This window comes from Lucilia cuprina, chromosome 3 (genome assembly GCF_022045245.1).
Source record: "Lucilia cuprina isolate Lc7/37 chromosome 3, ASM2204524v1, whole genome shotgun sequence".
Taxonomy (NCBI): Eukaryota; Metazoa; Arthropoda; class Insecta; order Diptera; family Calliphoridae; genus Lucilia; species Lucilia cuprina.
Window position 1 is genome coordinate 11,173,164 of NC_060951.1, and position 24,117 is coordinate 11,197,280.

At 30.2% G+C, this 24,117-nt stretch overlaps 3 protein-coding genes across 9 annotated transcripts; 2 read left to right on the forward strand and 1 right to left on the reverse strand.

Moving 5' to 3' along the window:
• The first annotated feature begins 430 nt into the window (after positions 1-430).
• Positions 431-6,524, forward strand: LOC111689731 (endoplasmic reticulum chaperone BiP). Of its 3 annotated transcripts, none has more exons than XM_046945537.1 (3): positions 431-608; positions 4,111-4,266; positions 4,389-6,524. In XM_046945537.1, the coding sequence occupies exons 2-3, from the start codon at positions 4,142-4,144 to the stop codon at positions 6,232-6,234; spliced, it is 1,971 nt and encodes a 656-aa protein (XP_046801493.1). In that variant the 5' UTR covers positions 431-608; positions 4,111-4,141; the 3' UTR covers positions 6,235-6,524. The 3 variants fall into 3 exon arrangements, with proteins under 3 accessions (XP_046801493.1, XP_023307959.1, XP_046801494.1); XM_023452191.2 differs by lacking the exon at positions 431-608 and adding an exon at positions 3,578-3,732; XM_046945538.1 differs by lacking the exon at positions 431-608 and adding an exon at positions 3,930-3,990.
• Positions 6,525-7,773: 1,249 nt separating this feature from the next.
• LOC124418763 lies at positions 7,774-9,054 on the forward strand. The gene is made up of 2 exons (XM_046946097.1): positions 7,774-8,471; positions 8,537-9,054. Exons 1-2 carry the CDS (start codon positions 8,192-8,194, stop codon positions 8,890-8,892), a joined length of 636 nt encoding a protein of 211 aa, XP_046802053.1. The 5' UTR covers positions 7,774-8,191; the 3' UTR covers positions 8,893-9,054.
• Positions 9,055-10,673: 1,619 nt separating this feature from the next.
• Positions 10,674-24,041, reverse strand: LOC111684706 (casein kinase II subunit beta). 5 transcript variants are annotated; one of them, XM_046947571.1, is made up of 7 exons: positions 23,283-23,341; positions 22,883-22,958; positions 21,163-21,265; positions 20,892-21,083; positions 20,629-20,818; positions 20,480-20,561; positions 10,674-11,490 (listed from the first exon to the last, which is right to left on the reverse strand). In XM_046947571.1, the coding sequence occupies exons 2-7, from the start codon at positions 22,952-22,954 to the stop codon at positions 11,407-11,409; spliced, it is 723 nt and encodes a 240-aa protein (XP_046803527.1). In that variant the 5' UTR covers positions 22,955-22,958; positions 23,283-23,341; the 3' UTR covers positions 10,674-11,406. The 5 variants fall into 5 exon arrangements, with proteins under 5 accessions (XP_046803527.1, XP_046803526.1, XP_046803525.1 ...); XM_046947570.1 differs by lacking the exons at positions 10,674-11,490; positions 23,283-23,341 and adding exons at positions 15,539-15,724; positions 23,972-24,041; XM_046947569.1 differs by lacking the exon at positions 10,674-11,490 and adding an exon at positions 15,539-15,724.
• Between the last annotated feature and the right edge of the window lie 76 nt (positions 24,042-24,117).

Consider the following 24,117-nt stretch of genomic DNA (forward strand, 5'->3'; position numbering starts at 1 on the left):
TCAACAATATTTAAGGAAATTTCATGAATATTCGTTGTATTTCAACAGCACTAATTTTTAAACCCCAATTAACCTCTCTTTGAAACAGTTGTCAAAATATTTAAAGAGAATACAGCTGTTATACAAAACTATTATAACAAATTTTATATAGAAAGTTGGTAGCGCTTATACAAGAGAAATAAATTAATAATGATAACGTGGACCAATCAGAATACAACAAAATGACATTTACCTGCATTTTGTCTCTTTTGGGAGAGAATGCAAACAAATTTCAATAACAAATTTCCCCAAATAGATATTTTACACGTCAGTTCAAACAGTAAAGAGAAGAAAAATACATTGAAAATCACAAATTGGGGAGCACAACTCACACAATCAGTGAAAAAGTACACGTCAGTTTAAAAGCACATTAAAATAGCCGGCAACTCTGGTTCTGTATTCAGTTTCAAATCACAAAGCAAAGAGAAAAGAACGTACAACAAGAAAGTTAAGAAAAAAAATCTATAGCATTTGTCTTTATTTTAAAAGGCGTTAAAACGTGAAGTGAATTGTTTTTATTCAATAAATTGTACATATAGAAAAATTTAATAAATTTATTTATTTATAACGTAAGTATTTTTGTGAACAAAAGTGAAAACTAGAAAAAAAAATCACAAACAATGGCAGACATTTTGTGCATAATAATACAAAAAAATGTGTAATATTAAAAATGGTGGTTTATTTTTAGTTGAAAAGGTTTAAAAATTTTAATAAAATATATAAATTTTGCAAATTTTTAGTTTGTTTTAGAAAATTAGCAATTTTTTTTCATTAGAATGTTCCAGAAAAGTGTTTTCGTTTTGCCTTGTCGGCTTTTAAAAACAACAAAAAAATATGTGTCGTGAAATTTTCTTTTCTCTTGAGTAAAGTGTGTTTAATTTTTATGTTATAATAATCAATTATTGTATAAAATTTTAATTTAAAACTTATTAACTAGATAAATTATTAAGATTGATAAACTTTATAAGAACGAAAATGCAAAATTGCATTGAAAAATATTAAAATTTATAGATTTTTACACACATGCATACATTTTTAAAATGTATAACAGATTCCCTGTCTCTTTGTAAAGAGAACAAGTTCTATATGGGGTGTAAAATTAGTGTTGCAAAAATTACACGAATAATCAGTGTACAAATGACACGCTTTTTATTATTATATATATGGTTATTTATCTGGGGATGTTTGCTAATACAAATATTAAGATGTGTATCGTATTTTTTCCATATGCTTAAAATTAAAAAAAATGTATAGTGTTCCTTATGTGATAATTATTATCAATAATGATATCTTATCTTGTAAAATAATTCAAAAGTGGTTTATAATATATAGACAATCTAGACATAGTTTTTATAAATAAATATTGAACAATTAAATCTAATTTTGAAGTAAACTGTAAAATTAGATAAATATGGAAAAAATTAATACATATTTACAATGCAGTAGCATTATTATTATACATGTATGTGATAGAAAGATTTAGAGCATGATTTTTAAACATCCACATCCCAGCAGTTCGACAAAGAGTCAATGCATACGAAAAAGACAGTAATTACCACTAATAGTTAACCACCTGGATGATCGTAATTCGTATGTTTTGGGTCATTCATCACGAATGTACCCTTTGTAATCGAGAATAAAGACAGTTAGTGTCCTCTTTGTAAGCGGGAGCGGAGACAGTCGTCTCTTTACTGTCCTCAAGTAACCTAGAGATTATACTCTTAAAAGTAGTTTTTTTTTGTACCCATCTTTTGGAGAAATCATTATTACTTTCTACTAATATCCCACCATCTGGTTGACTGAAATTTATATCTTTCGGGTCAATAATCACATTATTGTCCCTTAGTATTCTAGAGAGTAGACACTTGAAATTTTTAATTGTTAGTTCTAGTAATATCTTACCACCTGGCTGACTCCAATTCGTATGTTTTTGGTCTTTCGTCACAAATAAACTCTTTGTAAACGAGAATGAAGACAGTCGTCACTTTAGTGTCCCCTTTGTTAGCGAGAGCGGAGGCAATCGTCTCTTTACTGTCTCTTTGTTGGGTGTAGAGTGACGATTGACTTCCTCGTAGGACAAGCCCATGTTAAAATGGTTAGTCACCTGGATAGTCAGGTGGCTAGGGGCCACCACAAGTGGTAGGTTAAATGGTCAGTTCGAGACTGTCCCGTCAAACTGCTGGGATAAGCTTCTGATTAATCCATCAGAAATATGTACATATGTAGACATTTTGCTAAAACAACTGATTACTTTTAAACAAACCTAAAGTAAAATACATAGGTACTTTAAAAATCTTGTTTTCAAGATTTCGTAGTACAAATTCTTGTACCAATATACTAAAATAAATGTGCAACTTTTAATATATATCTTCAAATGCATAGAATCGCAGAGTTCTCTTGAAGTTTCTTATAAACAGATAACATTTCGAACGGGTAAGATTTCGTAGTACTAATTCTTGTACCAATATACTAAAATAAATGTGCAACTTTTATAATACATAATTTCAAATGCATAGATTTGCAGTCAATTTAACCAAACTATAGAATTCTCTTGAAGTTTCTTAGAAACAGATAACATTTCGAAATTACCATTGATAATTAAAAATCTCTTACTAAATATACAAATAATAATGTAGCTATCAGAACAAAAACAAAGTGAAATAAAAAAACACTTGAATAAATTAACAAACAACACGGGGAAAACGCCAACACAACAAACAGCCTTAACGGTTATAACTGACAATATAATTTCATACTAAATCCTATACGAAATGAACACGTCACTTGTTGAGAGTGATTATAATAAAACAAACTTAAGATAGCAACAAATTTAAATTGAAATATTTAAACAATAAATAATAAACTGCTCGAACAAATATAAAGGTAATGTTACCTTTCAAAAAATATACCCATATACCTATACATATGTAGATACAATATACAAAAACAATTACCGTAATGTATACGTCAGTAGTGAAATTTGTGAGTAAATAGAAATGTTATTGCAAATAATAACAAAAATTAGGTTAAATTACCAAATTTTTTGAATATCCAAACATTTAAACCCAAAAAATATTTTGTAAACCAAAGTAACATCTTAAATTGTATAATAACCATAAATATTTCTTTTTTAAAAAAAGAATAATTTGCATAAAAAAGGTCAAACACCTTCTTGTATTAAATTTAATAATAATGTTTTAAAATTATAAAATTTAAAGAGCCAATATACAGAGAGAGATTTTGTGTATTAGCTCTGGCTTTGGATTTTTTTGTTTCAGCTCTTGTTTCATTACTATTCTGTTTCATTTGTGTTTACTTATAGCAAATGTACACGTATACAAAACTATATGCATTTAGATTTCTTTACAATCTTTCTTTCTCTTCTCTTTAAAACGAAATTTCTTTTTCACTATGTTGTTGCTGTCATTTAATAACTACTATTTAGCGGATCACTAAAAACTAGTCGCCGGCTAGTGTCAAGCTAATGCTCTCTGTTAAAAAAAAAACGAGTAAATTGTTGTTGTGCTGAGTAAAATTATTACGTGTTTATCACATTAACCAAAACCTTCAGTTGTGTTAAATTCAACCAATGTCAAAGTCACTTTTCTTTCCAAACAATTCAGTTCAGTTGTGTTGCGCTTGTCAAGGGTTGAAGACGTATTTTTTCCGCTAAAGAGAAAAATAAAATTAAAGGTACAGTGCTTATTAAGTTAAAGTGTAGAATTTTTTTAATTAAAAAAGAGAAAAAAAAAGAAGTTAACGAACTGGTTTTTGTGTGCTAAACAACGGCTTATACGATAAAAAGAAAAAATAGGTCAAACGTTCTAAGAATAATTGTGCGTTAACCAAAAAATAAAAAAGAAAGCTTAAATAATAATCTAGAAAGATAGTACATAGGCGGTGTACACGTTTTATACCAAATCCATTTAACATTTAAATTTGGTGACGCAGGCAAATATTTCCCTTGACTAATAGTTTATTATCTGCCATTTTTTTTTAATATGAAATTAATTTTTTATTAATGAATCTTAAACTAATAATTACTTAATAATTTTGTAATTTTTTTTACAGTTAATATAAATCAAACACATACACACTCAATATGAGATTATTTGTCTTATTGGCTGTAGTGGCCTTCGTTGGCCTGTCTCTGGGAGACGATAAAAAAGAAAAGGATAAGGATATTGGCACAGTCATTGGTATTGATTTGGGTACCACTTACTCATGGTAAGTTATGTTACAAACAAAAAAACTTCACATAGTTTAAAACAATAATTTATTGAAAATTTTTAATTTTTTTTAATTATTTACTCTAACCTTAATTTTTGTTCGCTCGTTCTCTTCTTTAGTGTTGGTGTTTACAAAAATGGTCGCGTAGAAATTATTGCCAACGATCAAGGTAATCGTATTACTCCCTCCTATGTTGCCTTTACTGCCGATGGTGAACGTTTGATTGGTGATGCCGCCAAGAATCAATTGACCACAAATCCTGAAAATACTGTCTTTGATGCTAAACGTTTGATTGGTCGTGAATGGAGCGACAGCCACGTTCAACATGACATTAAATTCTTCCCCTTCAAGGTTGTTGAAAAGAACTCGAAACCCCATATCTCTGTTGAGACTTCTCAGGGCAAAAAGGTCTTTGCTCCCGAAGAAATCTCTGCTATGGTTTTGGGTAAAATGAAGGAAACCGCTGAAGCCTACTTGGGCAAGAAGGTTACTCATGCTGTTGTCACTGTACCCGCTTACTTTAATGATGCTCAACGTCAAGCTACCAAGGATGCTGGCGTCATTGCTGGTTTGAATGTTATGCGTATCATTAACGAACCCACTGCCGCTGCTATTGCTTACGGTTTGGACAAGAAGGAAGGTGAAAAGAACGTTTTGGTCTTCGATTTGGGTGGCGGTACCTTCGATGTTTCCTTGTTGACCATCGATAATGGTGTCTTTGAAGTAGTTGCTACCAACGGTGACACTCACTTGGGTGGTGAAGATTTCGATCAACGTGTTATGGATCATTTCATCAAGTTGTACAAGAAGAAGAAGGGTAAGGATATCCGCAAGGACAACCGTGCCGTACAAAAATTGCGTCGTGAAGTTGAAAAAGCTAAGCGTGCCTTGTCAAGCGCTCATCAAGTTCGTATCGAAATTGAATCATTTTTCGAAGGTGATGACTTCTCTGAAACTTTGACTCGTGCCAAATTCGAAGAATTGAACATGGACTTGTTCCGTTCCACTTTGAAACCTGTACAAAAAGTTATGGAAGATGCCGATATGAACAAAAAAGATGTCCACGAAATCGTTTTGGTTGGTGGTTCTACCCGTATTCCCAAGGTACAACAATTGGTTAAGGACTTCTTCGGTGGCAAGGAACCTTCTCGCGGTATCAATCCCGATGAAGCTGTTGCTTACGGTGCTGCTGTCCAAGCTGGTGTACTTTCTGGTGAACAAGATACCGACGCCATTGTCTTGCTCGATGTCAACCCCTTGACTATGGGTATCGAAACTGTTGGCGGTGTCATGACTAAATTGATTCCTCGCAACACTGTCATCCCCACCAAGAAGTCCCAAATTTTCTCCACTGCTTCTGACAACCAACACACCGTCACCATCCAAGTCTTTGAAGGTGAACGTCCCATGACCAAAGACAACCACTTGTTGGGTAAATTCGATCTTACTGGCATTCCTCCAGCACCTCGTGGTATTCCCCAAATTGAAGTCAGTTTCGAAATTGATGCCAACGGTATTCTCCAAGTAAGTGCTGAAGATAAGGGCACCGGTAACAAGGAAAAAATTGTCATCACCAACGACCAAAACCGTCTTACCCCCGAAGATATTGAGCGCATGATCAACGATGCTGAGAAATTCGCTGATGAAGATAAGAAACTTAAAGAAAAGGTCGAATCTCGCAACGAATTGGAATCCTATGCCTACAGTCTCAAGAACCAAATCGGTGACAAGGAAAAACTCGGTGCTAAATTGAGCGAAGACGAAAAAGTTAAAATGGAAGCCGCCATCGATGAATCCATTAAATGGTTGGAACAAAACGCCGATGCTGATCCCGAAGAGTACAAGAAACAAAAGAAGGACTTGGAAGCCATTGTCCAACCCATTATTGCTAAATTGTATCAAGGCGCTGGTGGTGCTCCACCCACAGACGGTGATGACAACGAGGACTTGAAGGATGAGCTGTAAATTGTTGTCGTCTAATTGTCGTGCGGCGATTTAAGTTCTAGTTCTAGTTTAGTTGTAGTTCTCAGTTTAGTTAAAAATAAACAAGAAAGCAGACTGATAACCATTTAATAATAAATCGTAAAATATATTTGTGTTAATTTCAAAAACAAAAAGAAGAAAACATTAAAACAAAATATTTATTACATCAAAGACAACAAACACACGCCTTGTTTATTTAAGACAACAATGTCCAGCCAACAAACACTAACTTTCCTAGGGCAACACATTTTTATATCCTTTTGAAAAAAACACTATTAATTTGAATGTGTTCATACTAGCATTCCTTATTTTTGTTTGTTTTCATTCTATAAAATCGTCCTTCCTTAGTAACAAAATTTTATTTTCGGAATTAATATAAACGATTTGCTTTGTAAATTTAATTTAATTAAATAATTTTAACAAATTATTTTGTAATAAGCTACAAATGCATTAATACATACAAAAAATTCTTCGATTTTTAAGAAGAATTTTCTAATTATATAATTTATTTTTTCCAATCTATAAAATTACTTAAACTTTTGAAGAAAAAAAAACAAAAATATTAAAACAATAATTAATTTAATAAAAAACAATAAAAAAAAATAAATTTAACTGCGTTTTTTCTCTGTATAACAAGTGGAAAATTAGAAATTTTATTTTGGAAATCTTTATTTTGAACTTTGTTTAGTATAGAAATCCAAAAGAAAACCAAATAGAACGTAAATATTATCCGTAATGGAGAATGCATGCATTTGTAAACCATTGAAAAAGATTAGGTAGCTTCTTCTGTTTTTTAAGATTCCTTCTTTGTTCTAATGCCAATTTTCGATCATTGCGTAACTGAATGCGGAAACGTAATCGAAATGTAGAATAATGGTGAATGGATCGGTGAACTATTTTTAATAGTCTTGGTTATTGGAATATAAAGTCATTTAATCGAGCTCAAATTTCGGCTATCTCAATATCTGGAAAGGAGGTTCATTTTCAGGGGTTAAGACGAACAAGATTCCAACATCGACTTTTGTATACAATGATCTTGTTCAGGATATAAATCCTCTTTTAAAAACTTCTAATTTGGTCTTAGTGTTTCCACTTTTTTCTACTTTTGCAAAAAATAGTGTTAGAAGTGGAAGAACATCGTAAAATTTTAAACCTTATCCAAAAACTGAAAACTATTCCAGCGTTTCACTGTCTTTTCTATATGTTCGGCTGGTCCTGTCCAATACGGTCTTAGATTTAACATTATAAACTTACCTTTAACCAATTATGTACATTAGACCGACTGAAAAGAAATGATGCTTGAGTTATCTCCGCGGCTTAAACCCCATATTAGATCTTTTGTTTCAAAACAAAACAAAAAATTAAAAAAAAATAATTATAAAATACCATTTTTTAATTTGGTCCAGCTCACGAACGGTCATCGCTAGACTTAAAATATTTTAGGAATCATCATAAAAAGAAAGCAAGGTAAATTTTGAGAGGGGTATAACAATGTACATACCCTGCAGGAAATGAAACTAGTACAAAACTATTGTTATACCAGTTCCAAAATCACCAGTACTAGTTCCCAACTGTAAACTTTCCTATACCGTCTTAATTCTCAAATTAACATTGTGTACTAGTACCATTAGTTCTAAACTTATACTAGTACTCTTAGACACAATTACGTCTTTTAGAACCAGTTTATTACTAGAACTAATATTCACAAAAAGTCCCCATATTCCCCATAGTCTTACTTACCTATGGAGCTGCATGAAACTGGACCTAAACAGTCATTCACACATGTCAAATAAAAATCAGTCTGCAAGTGGGGACTTTGAACTACTTCTAGTACTAGTATTTTTTCATATAAACTTTAACCCCTTTCGTACTAGTGTCTGCTGTTCTTGTGCTAGTACTAGTGAAATTAAAACAATTATCGTTTCATTTCTGGAAGGCTATGGTACTGATAAAAATACACATTAGAAGGAGGTCGGAGGTGACAGTTTATGTCGATAGTCAGGCAGCACTTAAGGCCCTGAAATGTCATGTAGTTCATTCCAGATTAGTAAGCAGCTGCAGAGATGCTATCCGCGAGCTAACTGGGATGTTTAAAATCAAGTTGTGTTGGGTTCCAGGGCGCTGTAATATACAGTGTAATGAGATCGCAGATGAACTGGCCAGACAAGGGTCAGATCTGGACAATAATAGTGGAAATCTCTTATCTGCTACTACTATAGGTTAATCTTCGACAAATTCGGGAACTCCTCCTACTAATCCTGGCATAGCAGGATGGATTGCAGGGTATCCAAAGCCTTATGGCCGAGGTTGAATGCCAAGGCAAGCAGAACACTATTAGGATTGGACAGGAGGAGTATTAGAATTATTGTAGGAGAGAAAACCGGTCACTGTGCAATAGGAGCCTTTTTGGGTAATTGGGTCTTTAACACACAGGAGTTTTGTAGGTTGTGTGAGGACGAAGAGGAGCTAGAGACAGTAGACCATATTTTGTGTGACTGTCCTGGTGCACAGAGTCTGAGGCGGAAATGGCTAGGAAAAACATTTCATGATGATTTAGTAGATGTAGCTAGGTGTAGTTTAGACCACATTCTAGATTTTGTAAGGGGAGTGGATTGGCTATTGAGGCGCCAGACCTCGTAGAATTCCCTTGCAATACTATTAACATTCTTTCTCTATTAGGATAGGAATTCAGTAATTTCAAACTTATCTCTTTAGCTTTACTATCTTCATTCTATTTATTTTTCTTGTTTCTTCTTAAAGGGAATCTCCTGGGTCTCCGAGTGGAAGTATACATTTTTGGTATACAACCCTTTTAAACTAAACTCAAGGTATATTTAACATATATCTACCTTGACTAAACTAAACTAATTATGTATATTCTTTTTGAAAATCAACGAAAATTCAAAAATTAAAAAGTTGTATTTTGAAGTATTCATAATTCTATTTCTTGCTCAAGTTTAAACCACCTCTATTGGAAGCTTAGACTAGCAAACAAAATTAACTGAGAGCACAAAAACAACTTTCGAGAATCTATTTTAATTTAATCGCTAAACGTTTATCTAAATATTTTTTGAATCATGATTTTTATTCATTTATTTATTAAAGGCATTAACATTTTATTTCTTTCATTATTTTTTTTATTAAAAATTACATTGATTATATAGATTTACATACATTTACATATGTATTTGTTTAAAAAAAATGAAATAAAAATTAAAAATATATATTTCATTAAATTATAATCACTAAAAAACAACATTTATTTAAATACATTTTATTTTTAATTTATTAAATTAAAAATAAAATTGCACTGATACCATTCATACAAATGCAACACAAAACAATTATGAAAGTATATATATGGTCGAGAATAGCCGACCTGATACCCTACACCAGTAGATGTATAGAAAAACTACTCCTATGTATTTATTTTCTTTTTATAAAACTAACTAACATGGTGGGAATAGATTTACATATGTGCATTAAATTTTCGCGAGGAGGTTAATATAGGATCCATTTTTATTTATAGATCGATCGGACGATTCATGTTCATTTAAGTAATATATGTATATTAAAGAGAATTTTAAGACAAAATTTGGAAAGAGAATTTTTGTTTATTATAAGGAGGATTTCGTTTTAATATTCACATATTTAAGTAAATTTTAAAATATTTCTGAAACACGATTATTTCTTAATGTTATCAGGAGAAAAAAATTCATTAAATAACAAGTATGAATGTATAGTCGGGCGTAGCCGACCATATAATACCCTACACCTGTCAGTATGTATGTTAAAAATGGGGATTATTTAAAAAAATAAAGCATTTGGTTTGTTTTTTTTAACTTTATTTCGGAGTATTTTTACTTTTATTTTGGCAAAAAAAGATTTTTTTTACAAGAGGGTTCAAAGGGGAGTAGGGCTAAATATGGCCCTATCCTTAAAAATATTGGTAGGGGGAGTTAAGTCTTCTTCAATAATATTTATGTAGAATTTAAAAGTGTTAATAGTGTTTGTAAGTGAATTTTGACCTTTAAGTCATTTTCTGAAGGGGAGTTTGTATGCGGGATAGGATTAAATGAAGCCCGATTATTACAAAAATCGGTAGTGTAATTTAAAGTTCTATAAAACTAAGTTTTGTCGACTTTTGTTAACATAATAGATCATTTAAATTAATTATAAGCCAAAAGGCCCTATTTGGGGGGTACGGTTGTATTGGGGCTAGTCGAAATAATGAACCGATTTTAACCATTTTCAATAGGCTTCGTCCCTGGGCCAAAAGAAGCGTGTGTGCCAAATTTCATCTAATTATCTTCAAAATTGCGGCCAGACGGACGGACGGACAGACGGACATAGCTTAATCGACTCAGAAAATGATTCTAAGCCGATTGGTATACTTTAAGGTGGGTATTGGACGAATATTTTTCTATGTTACAAACATCAGCACAAACCCAATATACCCTCCCCACTAAAGTGGTGTAGGGTATAATTATTTAAAAAAATCTGTGATATGTTTAGCAATTAACTGCGGACATAGCTTAATAGATCCAGTTAGGAATTTTGAACTTAACTTCAAGATATTCAACCTCCCTATAGTGTGGAGTTGGTCAGGCGGACATAGTTTAATAGATTTAGATAGGAATTTTGAACTTAACTTCAAGATATTCAACCTCCCTACTGTATGGTGTAGGGTTGATGAATTTTAGTTATGTGAGTATGGATTTTGTTTGCATATGTATGTATAAGAAATAGTATCATGATTTTGTCTACTATCAAAATAATAATTGATTTAATTATATAAATAATTATAATAATTAAAGTTTTAATTCGCAGGAATACACATAAATCCTGCGGCTAAATGTAGTATTATAGCTGATGATAAATACTTATGAAGATGTTGTAGGCAGCAGGCATCCAAGTACGAGTGTGTTTGCCATTAAAATCCATGATGAATATTTATAAAATATAATAAAACCCATTAAAAATTTTACTTTTATTTAAAAAACGGCAATGTTTTTTTTTTTTCAGATGAATTGTGTTTTGGTTTATTATTACATATTATTAATTTTATATTTGTTATATTTTTAGGATGCATTTAACGTATGAGAATCAAATACAAAACGTATTGAAAATAATCAGCTAAATCAGTTGTGTATTCTAAACGCGATTTGGAATAGTATCAATGGTATTTTCAGCCTCATCGTCTTTTTCTTGACCACCACCACCACTATTATTATTATGCTACATTATTCAGATATTTAGCATTGAATATATAGTTGTTGTAGTTGTTGTTTAAGTTGATGAAGTGTGTAACGATCATTATTTGGTTGGTTTAAAAAGAAATTTCAGATAAAAATCGAATTAAATTGTTTGCAGAATCCAAATTTTTTTTTGCAGAAGTTGATGTTTTTTTTAATATAAATTTCGTAATTATTTAAATAAATATTTAATTAAAAGTAATAATTCACGCACACCCACGCACATACACATACATAAAATTTTAACATCGAACACCGTCAATAGTAGTAGTTAGCAGTAGTAGAAGTAGAAGTTTTAACAGTCGTTACAAATATAGTTTTACGATATTTATTTTGTTACAAAAACAAACAAGTTTGAGAATATATATTTATATATAAAAAAAAGAAAAACAACAAAAAAGAAACAGGAAGAAAAATAAAAACAAATTGTTAATAATATTAATAAAAACATTTCTTAGGACATTAAATGAAACATAAATTAAGGAAAGTGTAAAGACTATAATGATCTACATATGTTCATGAAGTGCAAAATTTTTAATATAAAATTTTAATATCACCAAGAGTGATCTTGTTCTTAATGATCTACATAGGTATTGTAAAGGTCAATTTTAATATATGACGAATTAAAACACACTTTTTAAAGAGTGATTTTATTGAAGTGTCAAAGAGATTATTACTTTTTGTAATTATGTACATTTTTTTCCGATTTATGGGTAGAAAGAAGCAATTTTTTTTCTAACTATTATCTAAAAGCCAAAGAAATGTTTTTTTGGTGAGATTTTTTGAAAAAGAATCAAATTTTTAAAATTTCTAACTACATATTTATCAAATCATTAACTTAAGGTTTTTCAATGAAACCCATTCTTTATTAAAAAGTATTTTAAAATTTATTGTTTAAAATCTAATTAAAATGTAATTTTGTATTTATTTATCCATTTCTTTAAAAAAGGTATATTTTATTTAATATTAATTAAACACTTCAGTTCAGATAACACAGGCCAGAATAGTAATTTAGGCAGCCGAAAATTCGAATTTGACCTCAAAATTTTGTCTCCTTAGGGGCTTAACTAGTCTTAACTTGCTGTTAGATAAAACTCGGAATAAATTTAGGCGGATTTTAACTCTTTCACGTATACGGGACGTATACATTTTTCAATTTTTCATCAATAATGATCAATATACGTCAAAATAACTAACTCACAACATGTTGTCAAGATATTAAAAAGTGAGCCTGAAACGATATTTCAGTGAATGAGATATATACAGTATTGTTCGAAACCTAAGCAACTTTTTTTTGGCAATGTATACAAAGTGCTATAATTTCTACTTTAATTGATTTATTCAAAATTATATAATTGATAATAATAATATTATGTGTCTACATTATACTAACAACAACAAAAGTTTAATTACATTTCGCTGTGAGTTACAAGAAAATAATAACTGAATTAACTCCATAAATAGCTGTTCGAAACTTAAGCAACTTTTTGATATCTTCGTATGAAAATCTTTGGTCCTTTTGAGTTCCAAACACCTTTATGGAATAGATTAGTTACTAGTGTAGTTCGTAATTAATCCCAAGCGGATTTTAAGCCATTCGAAAGCTGCAATGTTTTCTAAAACTGCGAGTTTCGACCCAGCACTTTAGAATGCCGAACAGCATCTCTAAGGGACTTGAGTCGGGAGATTTTGATGGACAATCAAAGAGTTTGGGTCCCATTACTCGATAACTACTCCTAGATCAACTTTGCCAAAGGTTTTGTTCTGTTCGTTGTTCTCAATCATATACCCTACACCACTTTAGTGTGGAGGGTATATAGGGTTTGTGCTGATGTTTGTAACGCACAATAATATTGGTCCTATACCCACCTTAAAGTATACCCACTGTACAGACTCATTTTCTGAGTCGATTTAGCTATGTCCATCCATGTAAACCTTATAATTTAACTACAGTTCGCAATTTTGAAGAAAATTTAATGAAATTTGGTACATGATATTTTATGGTACCGTAGACGAAACCTATTGAAAACGGTTAAGATCGGTCCAATATTTCACCTATCCCCCATACAACTGAACCCTCGAATAGGCCTTGTAAACCTTGTAATCAAACTACATGTCGCAATTTTGGAGAAAGTTAAATGAAATTTGGCACAGGACGAAGCCTGTTTAAAATGGTTTACATCGGTCCAATATTTCACCTAGCCCCCATAGAACTGAACCCGCCGAATAGGGCTTTTAAGTTCATAATTATGTTAAATATACTCATATTTCGATAAAAAGCTTCTATACTAGTCTTGATGATCCTCACGAATTCTATTATAATAGGTCCTATGACCCTAGCCCCTAAAAAACCCCCAACAAAATTTCACTTAAATGTCCACAATTTTATTCAACAATAAACGGCTTAAGTATGTATATCTGAGGCAAGGTACAATTCAACTTAAATGCATTATTATGACAACTAAATCACATTTTATTTTTGTAGAAGGTGTAGCCTATTATATGGTCGGCCTCGCCCGACTATAGTTTCTTACTTGTTTTATTATTGCTATGTTTTGAAAACGAACTAAATGTGGAAGTACACAACATGCGTTTGGCGGCAACGCGTTTTACGCTTTTCTGACTAACCAGGTGACCGACCATTTTAACATGGGCTTGTCCTACGAGGAAGTCAATCGTCACTCTACACCCTACAAAGAACCAGTAAAGAGACGATTGCCTCCGCTCTCGCTTACAAAGGGGACACTAAAGTGATGACTGTCTTCATTCACGATTACAAAGAGTTTATTTCTAACGAAAGACCAAAAACATACGAATTGGAGTCAGCCAGGTGGTAAGATATTAATGGAACTAAAATTTAAAAATTTTAGGTGTCTACTCTCCAGAATACTATGGGACAATAATGTGACGATTGACCCAAAAGTTATAAATTTGAGTTAACCAGATGGTGGCATATTAGTAGAAAGTAATAATCATTTATCCAAAAGATGGGTAAAATAACTACTTTCGGAAGTACAACAAAAAAAACAACTTTTAAGAGTATAATCTCTAGGTTACTTGAGGACAGTAAAGAGACGACTGTCTCCGCTCCCGCTTACAAAGGGGACACTAAAGTGACGACTGTATTCATTCTCGACAGGGTACATTCGTGACGATTGACCCAAAACATACGAATTACGATCATCCAGGTGGGTAAATATTAGTGGAAATTACTGTCTTTTTCCTATGCATTGACTCTTTGTCGAACTGCTGGGAATGATATAGTCGGGAAAATTAAATAAATTTAAATTTTATATATTAATATTTTTTAAATACACTATCCCAGCAAAAAAAAGTGAGGAAAAAGAAGTAGAATTTTCACCACAAATAACATATTTGAAGTTCTTCCAATTTTGGTGAAAAGCCTATGAATTTTACATTAGCGTGTCATTGGAGGCATGTTGTTCATTTTTGACAACTATGAACTACATCTAATCTTATTCATAGATCTTACTTGTTTCTACATAGACTTTTATATAAACTTGAATTGTATTACTTATCGGCCTGTGTTATAGTAGAAACTGAATAATGCGTTTGATCTAAAGTTAGCAAAATGAAATCTTTAGCCAGCGATAATGATTTCCCTCGAAGAAAAATATGTACATATGAACTAAATATAAAACTCATCTTTGAATTATGATTGATATTGGAGGGATATTATTTTTCGAACAGTCAAAAATTCCGACAGAAATGGTTTTAGATTTCGAATGATTTTGTTAATTCGTAAATAATTTTATTAAAATTTAATGAAAAACAAATGATTCCAAACAAAATTCTAGACCACTAATAGAAAATATTAATTTTACATATTAAGCATCAAAATAAGAAAATGTTCAATCGGAATGGTACTCTGTAACAGCGGGAAAAAATTCAAACAAAAACATTTTGGTTCCGCAACTAAAACAAGAAAAATAACTAAAAATAGAACATTTTAACACAACAAACAAAATCAAATGCACACAAAAAGGATATAAATAATTTTAATTGATCTAATAAATATTGTTATCCATTTATAATTTACATATTTAACAAAATTATTTAAACAGATGAAAATTAATTTAAAAAAAGGCAACAATTAAAGAAAAATGTAAAAATTATTCCTTGTCTTTATTCTCCTCTACTTCTTCATCTTCAGGACACGGTCGGCTAAGTATTTCCTGACAAAGTGCAATATAGTCCTGTAAATATATATAGTACATGCACGTATGTGTGTATGTTTTTTGACATCAAGCATGAGTGAAAATGTTGTGAATTCATTGATTGGGTGTAGGCGCATGAAAGGGAGGCATGATTTAATGCGAGTAAGTGTAATTTTGTTATTAACAATGAAAAGTGTTTTCGGCAAAAGAGAAAAAAAGTAAAATAAAGTAATTAATAAAAAATAATGAAGATATCTACTTGTAAAGACGCACACATTGAAAAGAACACTGTATTCAGCCAGCGAGGACGAGGGATAAATATTTGTATACACACACAATACATTTAAAGAATTTTGAGACTTTAACAGATTTCGCAAACACATATTCTTATTTAAAATCGATTTTGAATGTTTGGTTAGTTTTATTTGTACTTTAGGGATATAACCAAATACTGGCGTTGTCACCACATACTGAGTTATTTAAGAAATCAATCATCCCTATTCTGCTTTTCAATTTAAGGTTTCCGTATTCATTTGCACTACGATCGAAAATAGATATTCCAAAAAAAAAACAGAATCGCAAGAAAAAGAAGAATTAATTCCATTTTATTTCAATACTTTACGAATTTGAATCGAAATGAAGAATATTAAACGAATTTAAGTGCAGAATAGAGGTGATTATGCAGACTAAAAAAAGTATATTTAACTGTATCTACAATTTTTAATTCTACCTCCGATTTTAGAATGATAAGAGGTGAAGATGAAATAGACACATTTACCTTACGAACTGTAAGTCACTTGTTCAGACATGATTCAATATGAAAGGTGGTTTAGCGAAACCACCTTTCTCACCTTTAGGTCAATATACGATGCTCTGAAGTCAAGGTTATGCTTAAGCCTTCACAGGTAGCAGATAAGAGTTCTGGTATCAGTTATAACAGAACACTTTGCAATCACGACAGAATACAACGACTACTGTAGGAGTTGCCATAACGAGAAGTAAGAGGAAACAACACCTCTTCTTTTATATTGCTTCCCAGCAAAAAAGTGAGCAAAAAGAAGTAGAATTTTACCCACAAATAACATACTTGAAGTACTTTCAATTTTGGTGAAAAACCTATGAATTTTACATTAGCGTGTCATTGGAGGGATGTTGTTCATTTTTGACAACTATGAACTATATCTAATCTTATTCATAGATGCAATAAAAATCCGATATTTGGATGTCAAAAATAAACCGAATTCGTTCAATGATATGCTTATGTTAATTTCATTTGTTTTTCACCAAAGTTTGATGTACTTGGAATATGTTATTTGTAGTAACTTTTCTACATCTCTTTCGTCACTTTTAACTGGGTTTTCATTTGTAAGGAAATATTTGGTTTATAAAAGAGAAAAATATATAACCGCATTTTTAGATGTGATTAAGATGTCGCTTGTAAAGTATGACATCAATTATTTTTTGCTGGGTTATCATTCAATAAAAGCAGACAACATTGTTTTGGCTATCTGCTCTTTCTTGTTTGGAGAAGCTATCTACGATATGCCATAGAAACTTTGAGAATCAAACCGGATGGTTTAAATCGGGATGTATTCAAATGTACTTCTATGACCGCTAGGGCATTACAACGGGTCCGCAATTGGGTGGACACATGATTCATTGAGTGGCTACCCTTCTTACATAAACCAGCAATGACTAATATTTCAACTCGTTCCCACGACAATCGGTTCTTCGCAGCGGAACGACTTTGAGTTTAACGAACAATGAGCAAGGATTGTCAACCCAGCCACACTGACTTTACACGTGTCGCTGGTACAACAACAACAATATTTTAACATATTCAAATTATTCTTCTTAATTTTTGCCCGCTTTTTACTAGACTATCTTACTTTTCCCGCAAATGTTCTAAAATTGCTTCTTTTTTCTATACGATTCTGTTTTTCGTTGGAATATCTTTTTCCGATCGTTGCGAAACTGAATACAGAAACGTAATCTTAAGAGAACGAGGCTGGTAAATCAAACTATTCTCGACTAATTGTGTGGTTTTCTTTTAGCAAATTTGTTAATTTTTTGTTTTTTAACTCAATTTTGATATATTTCTACATTGTATCGTTCATTGGTTCATTCATTTTGATCCCTTTATCATACATGTAAAGAGTAAATGGTAAATCTAAGAGATTAACAGAGAAAACTAGTTATATTCTCCTCTTTCTTTTCTCAGATTGTGCAGAAGTCATTAATAGATAAGTTCAATCTTCAAGTATGAAGTCCAAACGGACAGTTATCAATGCAAGTGTGTTCCGCAGCTGTGCCCTCGGAATATATAGTAAGGCTTGTGATCTTTGTTATATGATTTACCAATCTACAGGTAGCCTCAATCAGTCAACTATATTGCGCAAGCTCGTGCAGCGGTATTTGAACATGTTTTTTTAATATTAGTGGGCGTGGCGTGGTTTAAACTTAAATTTGTATATCTAGGAAACTTAAAGGTAAAGTCATGAAACTATGATCGAATTCTTTTATTGTATATATAAATGGACTTGTCATCTCACAAATTAAATACTAGAAGGGAAACTATGTATGAAGTAAAGGAACGACATTTAGAATAAATGGGTTAAATCCTTATAGTAGGCAAATACAAAAATGTGTATGTGTAGGACACTTTAAAAAATAAAGTTTAAAACGAAATATGGCAGGACTTTCAATAATGGAGACGGTTTCTTTCATATAAATATGAAAAATACGTATATCAATAGAACCAAGGAAGATAAAATTCTCAAAATTTGCACAAGCAACTTTACTGTCTATGTAAGGGTAGCAAAGTATACAGTGTTGTAGCTAGTATACTATACAACTGCACGCACTCAATTAAATTATAATCTTCTAACTATATACAACTAATCTTTGTAAATAATTATGGAGATTTTGTTTAAAATTATATATTTCGTAAATAAGCACATTACTTTTGTTTTTTTATATATAATTAAATTAATAAACATTTATAAATTACTAAGTATGTATGATTAATTTTATTATTATTTTATTTTATTTTTTGTTTTTCGTTTTAAATATTATTTGTTTTTAAGTATTATGTTTAATTATTATTATTATTATTGTTCATATTAAATTATTTATGAAAAATCCGTTTCATTAAACAAAAAAAAGAAAATGTAAAGTACACTAATTGACAATAAAAAAAAAGAAAGTTGTACAAAAAATATATAAATGGAAATAAACTAAATATTATTATGATTTCTTTTATTATTAATTATATTGTTTTAATGAACAGATAGCTAGATGATGATCATGATTACAATGTTAATGATATTATTACATTTAGGGATATAAATTACTCTAAGCGAGTGATACATACAGTACATCAAATCTTGGGGATTTTTTCTTGGTTTTGTTTACAAGCTTTTTATAAACTTTTCCTTTTTATATTTATTTAATTGGATATTATGTGGCAGTAAGGATGATTTTTTCTCACACACAAAATACCAACAAAATAAATAAACGTTGATGGAAATATCGTAACATATAAAGTACGTATAGACTGATTGATAGATAGATAAAATGGCTGGTTGTTTTATTTTACAGTTACAGGTGCTGATGATGATGGTGGTGGAAGTGTTGGATTTCCTTGTTTCTAAAGATGAAGATTTAGCAAATGTTGATTGAATTCCTTCAATTATAGCGTTTTTAGTTTATTAACATGTAATTGTATTGTGTTTCTTTTTTTAATGTCCAAGCATTTAATTGTGTTTAAATGTTATTGATTATTATGAGAATTGAATGATTGAATTGAACGATTGTTTTCTTAATGTTCAGTTAATGACACAAAGTGTTTAATTTTTTTTCTTTATACAGCCAAAAAGGGTCCTTATACTAAATGCACAAGAAGGTGTTTTTGTTTAAAACAATAATAAAATTATAATAATTAAAATAGCAATAAACTAGTTAGATGAAATGAAAGCGAAACAAATATATAAAAACAAATACAGATAAAAAAGTGTGGGAATTATTTTGTCTGTCAGTTGTTGCCTGTTTAGTTAATGGTGTAAATAAAATTTCGTTGCTTGTATATATTTGAATTTTTAACATTGTCTAATTTTGTTTAATTTGTTTTTTTGTTATTTTAAAGGATTTTGAAGGATTTTGTTATTGTTAAGTAAGTAGTAGTAAGTCAAGGTTTTGGTTATGTTTATGTTGTTGTTGTTTGTTCTTTATTAAATCCTGTGTTTTCTATTATAAATAAACATAAAACTCTAACAATGCATCTGATTGGTAAAAAATATTATGGATATTTAGTTCACCATATTTTGTGTTTGTTTGTATTTTGTTTGTTTTTTTTTTAGGGGAAGGGATGAGAAGAGGGATTTTTGCATCTTTCATTCACTCTTTCTTTACGTTTGGAACAACAAATGTTGTTGTTTACTTTTCTCAATTTAAGATTTCTTTTTCTCTATTTAATGGTTGCTGTTTTTGTGTGCTTTTTTATTAATTTTTCTTTTTTTATTAGATTTTTTATAATTTTTAGTTTTTTTTTTTTAATTTTTCATAGGTTTTTTTATGTTTTGTAAATGCAGAGTAATAGTATATTGTGAACAATTTAAAAGAAGAGGAAATTTTGTTTTAAAGTGGTGTGTTTTGTTAAAAAAAATAAAGTTGTAGTAATAATAAAGAAAACATTTAAATAAACATAAGAGTGGGAGGAAAGGAAAAAAGGAAAAACGATATATGATTTTAATAATTGTTTTGTTACATTTAAAATAAATTTCATTTTAAATTTACCGCTCGTAGTGGCATTTTAAAGTTGGCTGCTGCCTGCAGCTGTATTTGATAAGCTAAGCTATGAATTTTGAAGCCATAAAGTCTGCAAAAGAAATTTAAACATTTAAAACAATATTTAAATTTAATTAAAAGTTTATTTATATTTTTACCTTGGAACAAATTGATTAGTGGGCCTTTTAGGACGATATTCAGGATGCACCATAAATAACATATGTGGAAAACCAGTACCGAAATAAGCACCATCCGTATGATGGTGTCGTGATGATTTTGGTGTATAAACATCAATACATTTGGGACAATATACTTTAACCATTGCCTCACCAGGAATATCAGATAAACCTACAAAAAAAATATATATATAATTTTCAATTATATTTAAATGTCTAAAATACTTTTATGTAAAATTACTTACCCAATGGCAACATCGGTTGACTTTCACAATAAACACGTGGGCAATGTCCAAAATCACCAGTTTGATATTTTTCAATCATTTGCGCAATGCCACGATTTGTTAAAATATAACGTGCATGTATCAAACCATATAACATTTCAGCAGCTTGTTCGGTCATATCAGATTGTAAGGGATTATCTTCCAGTTCATCCTCTACAATAATAATATTTTATTAAAATCAAATAAAGTTTAAACTTTTATTTAGTTTTTAAATAATTTTCATTTTACTTACCAGGCTCTAAATCTAGGATCATATCAAGAGCTTGTCTATAATTTGGTACTTGTTCATTTAAGCCAGTTAAATTGAATTTATCCTGTATGTAATCTTCATCAACCTGTAAAAATGTATTTAAAAAAAAAATAGAGATTTTTTTATAAAGTATAAACATATAAAATATAAACATTTTTTTAATGTTGAAATTTTGTGGTAATTCTTTTATGAAACCTTTGTTCATGTTGTAAAATCTCCAAATCACATAAATTACTATGTATTTTTAACAATTATTATTTAAAGACATATTAGATTTGGAAATTAGTTACGTTTCACTTCACTTGTTCTTTTTGTTTTTCTGTGTACTTCAAGAAGCTAAATAAATAAAGAGCCTTTATAAAATAAAACAATCATTTATCTTCAATATGATAATTTTTCAACAATTTCTTTGATGTCTCTATCTCTTTGGTCTCTTGATGTATATTACTCCAGTAGTGTTGCAAATGAAACTTATTTTAAATCCTAATAATTGAGAAAATTTATGTAAACGTTCCCACTGCAAATTGTCGACCTTTCACTTCATAAAGCACAGCAAATTGCCTAGATTACATCGCCTACCTACGCCCTATAGTTTGTCATAGAATTTATCTTGTGGTTACTTGTGTCCGACTCTGCCGACGGCGGGTATTCAAGGACTTGAATACCAATCTTTCCTGATATTTCCGCCTTAGTTGATCATTTTTAGTATCAGCCAATACCGACGGCCGGTATTCAAGGACTTGAATACCAATCTTTCCTGCTATGTCCGCCTTAGTTGATCATTTTTAGTATCAGCCAATAATGTCACATTTTTTAGATTTACTTTATTTCCAATACTTTCTGTACGTGTCAATGTTCAGATACAGACAAACAAAGCCATTCTAATAGCAGACCTAGAACTATTTAAAGTACTAACGCACACTTCTATGATTTTTTAGCTTTCCAGAACGTATAAAGTTTTCAGTTAAAACTAAAAAACCTGGAACTAGTTTTTCGTATCCAAGCCACACTCTATTAAAGTTCTCTAAATTAATTCACACTGGGATCTTACGCTAAGAACATAGAAAACGATCTTATGATCTAGGAATTCATTAAATTTTACTCTTATCTCTCTGGCTTTTCTATTTTCTTTTTCTTGTTTCTTTTTAAAGAGAATCACAATGGATCCTCATGGCTATTCGAGTAGATGTGTACCTTTTTGGTATATATATAAAATGATCTTGCAAAAGGATATTAATGAAATTAATTAATAATTGTGCGAAATACACAAAATCAATATGCAACTACATACGTTGTACGTTTGTAAATTAAATACAAATTAGTGACGTTTAGGTGTGTCAATGACTCAAAAACAAGACAAAATAAATATTAAAAATAAGGAAATAAAAGAAAATATAACAATATCAAAAGTAAAACATAGTGTTTCTTTTAGATTTTAATTAATGAAATTAAATTGGTATTTTAATATTGGTTAAGGTTCACAGAATGCGAGCAACATTTCTTTTTTTTTTCAAACCATAGGTGCAAGTGATCTTAAGAACATAAGGGCATAATTTACTTGTACATTTAAACAATGTAAATCACACATCGATGAATGATTAGATAACAAATAATATTAGACAATAATAGAGCATAAGAAAATCATCATTATTTTACGATAAATCAACTTAAGTTAAAAGTAAATAAAATAAATCATACATACCTCACAAAAGAATTCATTGCCGCGAAGACCGCAAAACCAAGTTACCCAAGATACTTCCTCAGAGCTGCTCATTTTTCTGTAAAAACCGGAAAAAAGATTAATAAAGCAAGACATTCACTGGTTGAACCAAAAACCAAAATCATAAAGTTTTGTATATGCAAGTGTATAAAATAAATAAGACACCAAAAAAGAAAAAAAAAAAAAATAAATAAATTAAAGGTTTTAATTTGGTGGACTAATGATTGTCAGTAAAACCAACAATTCAACTAGCCACCCAGTTAATTAAACTGTAAAGAAATTTTGTTAATAAGTGGCAAGAAGAAATTTATCATCTTCATTGTATCACTATTTTTTTTTTTTTTCTTTTTCTTAATTCAAATTAAAACACACTGCAACTCACATTAGGGGAAATATTTTTGAAATTTTTAATTCAAATTCAACTAAAGAAAAAATAAAAAATAAAATATTTGTCCAATTATAGTTTTTTATGTATCACTTTTTCTTATTATTTTACTATTTTCTTTTTAATTTACAATTTTTTGGTAAGAAATTGTCATGCACACTTTTTTTATTACTTTTCTTTTGATTTCCAAAAGGGAAATTTTTTTCTTATTTTCTTCGTATGTGTCTTTTGTTATATTATTCCACCGACGACATATTTGTCAAAAGGAAGAAAAAAATTATGTTCATTTTCATTTTAACACTTTATTTATCATTAATTGCGTTTTGTGTTCAGCATTCCGACATTCAATACATATGTTTGTGCTTTTTACTCGTATTGTTTTTGTTGCGCTATATTTGCAAATTGAGTATATCACTCTCTTCTTTTAACATGACAATTTATCGATGCCGTATAACAGAATTTATAATTCTTTTTTTATTTTCTTTTTCTGTCTTATACACCGCTCGTCTGTCTGAAAAACTTTTGAAAATTCATGTTTTCTTATTCTTTTATACACTTTTTTTCTTATTTTATCACTAATATTCGACTTTAGCCAAAAACTTTTACATGAATTGTTTTATTTTATGTTTTATACACACTCAATTTTTATTAACTTTTCTTGCCAATCACGGTAAAAAAAAACTTACCTTAATCAAACCACGTTTAAGGAATGAAAAAAACTGAAAAATATCGAGAAAGAGAAATAGACACCTGCGTCGACAAATTAAACGGCGGTGATGAATCGAAAATCGAATGTAAGCCGGCTACATTTTTTTTGTTTGTAATTCTTTCA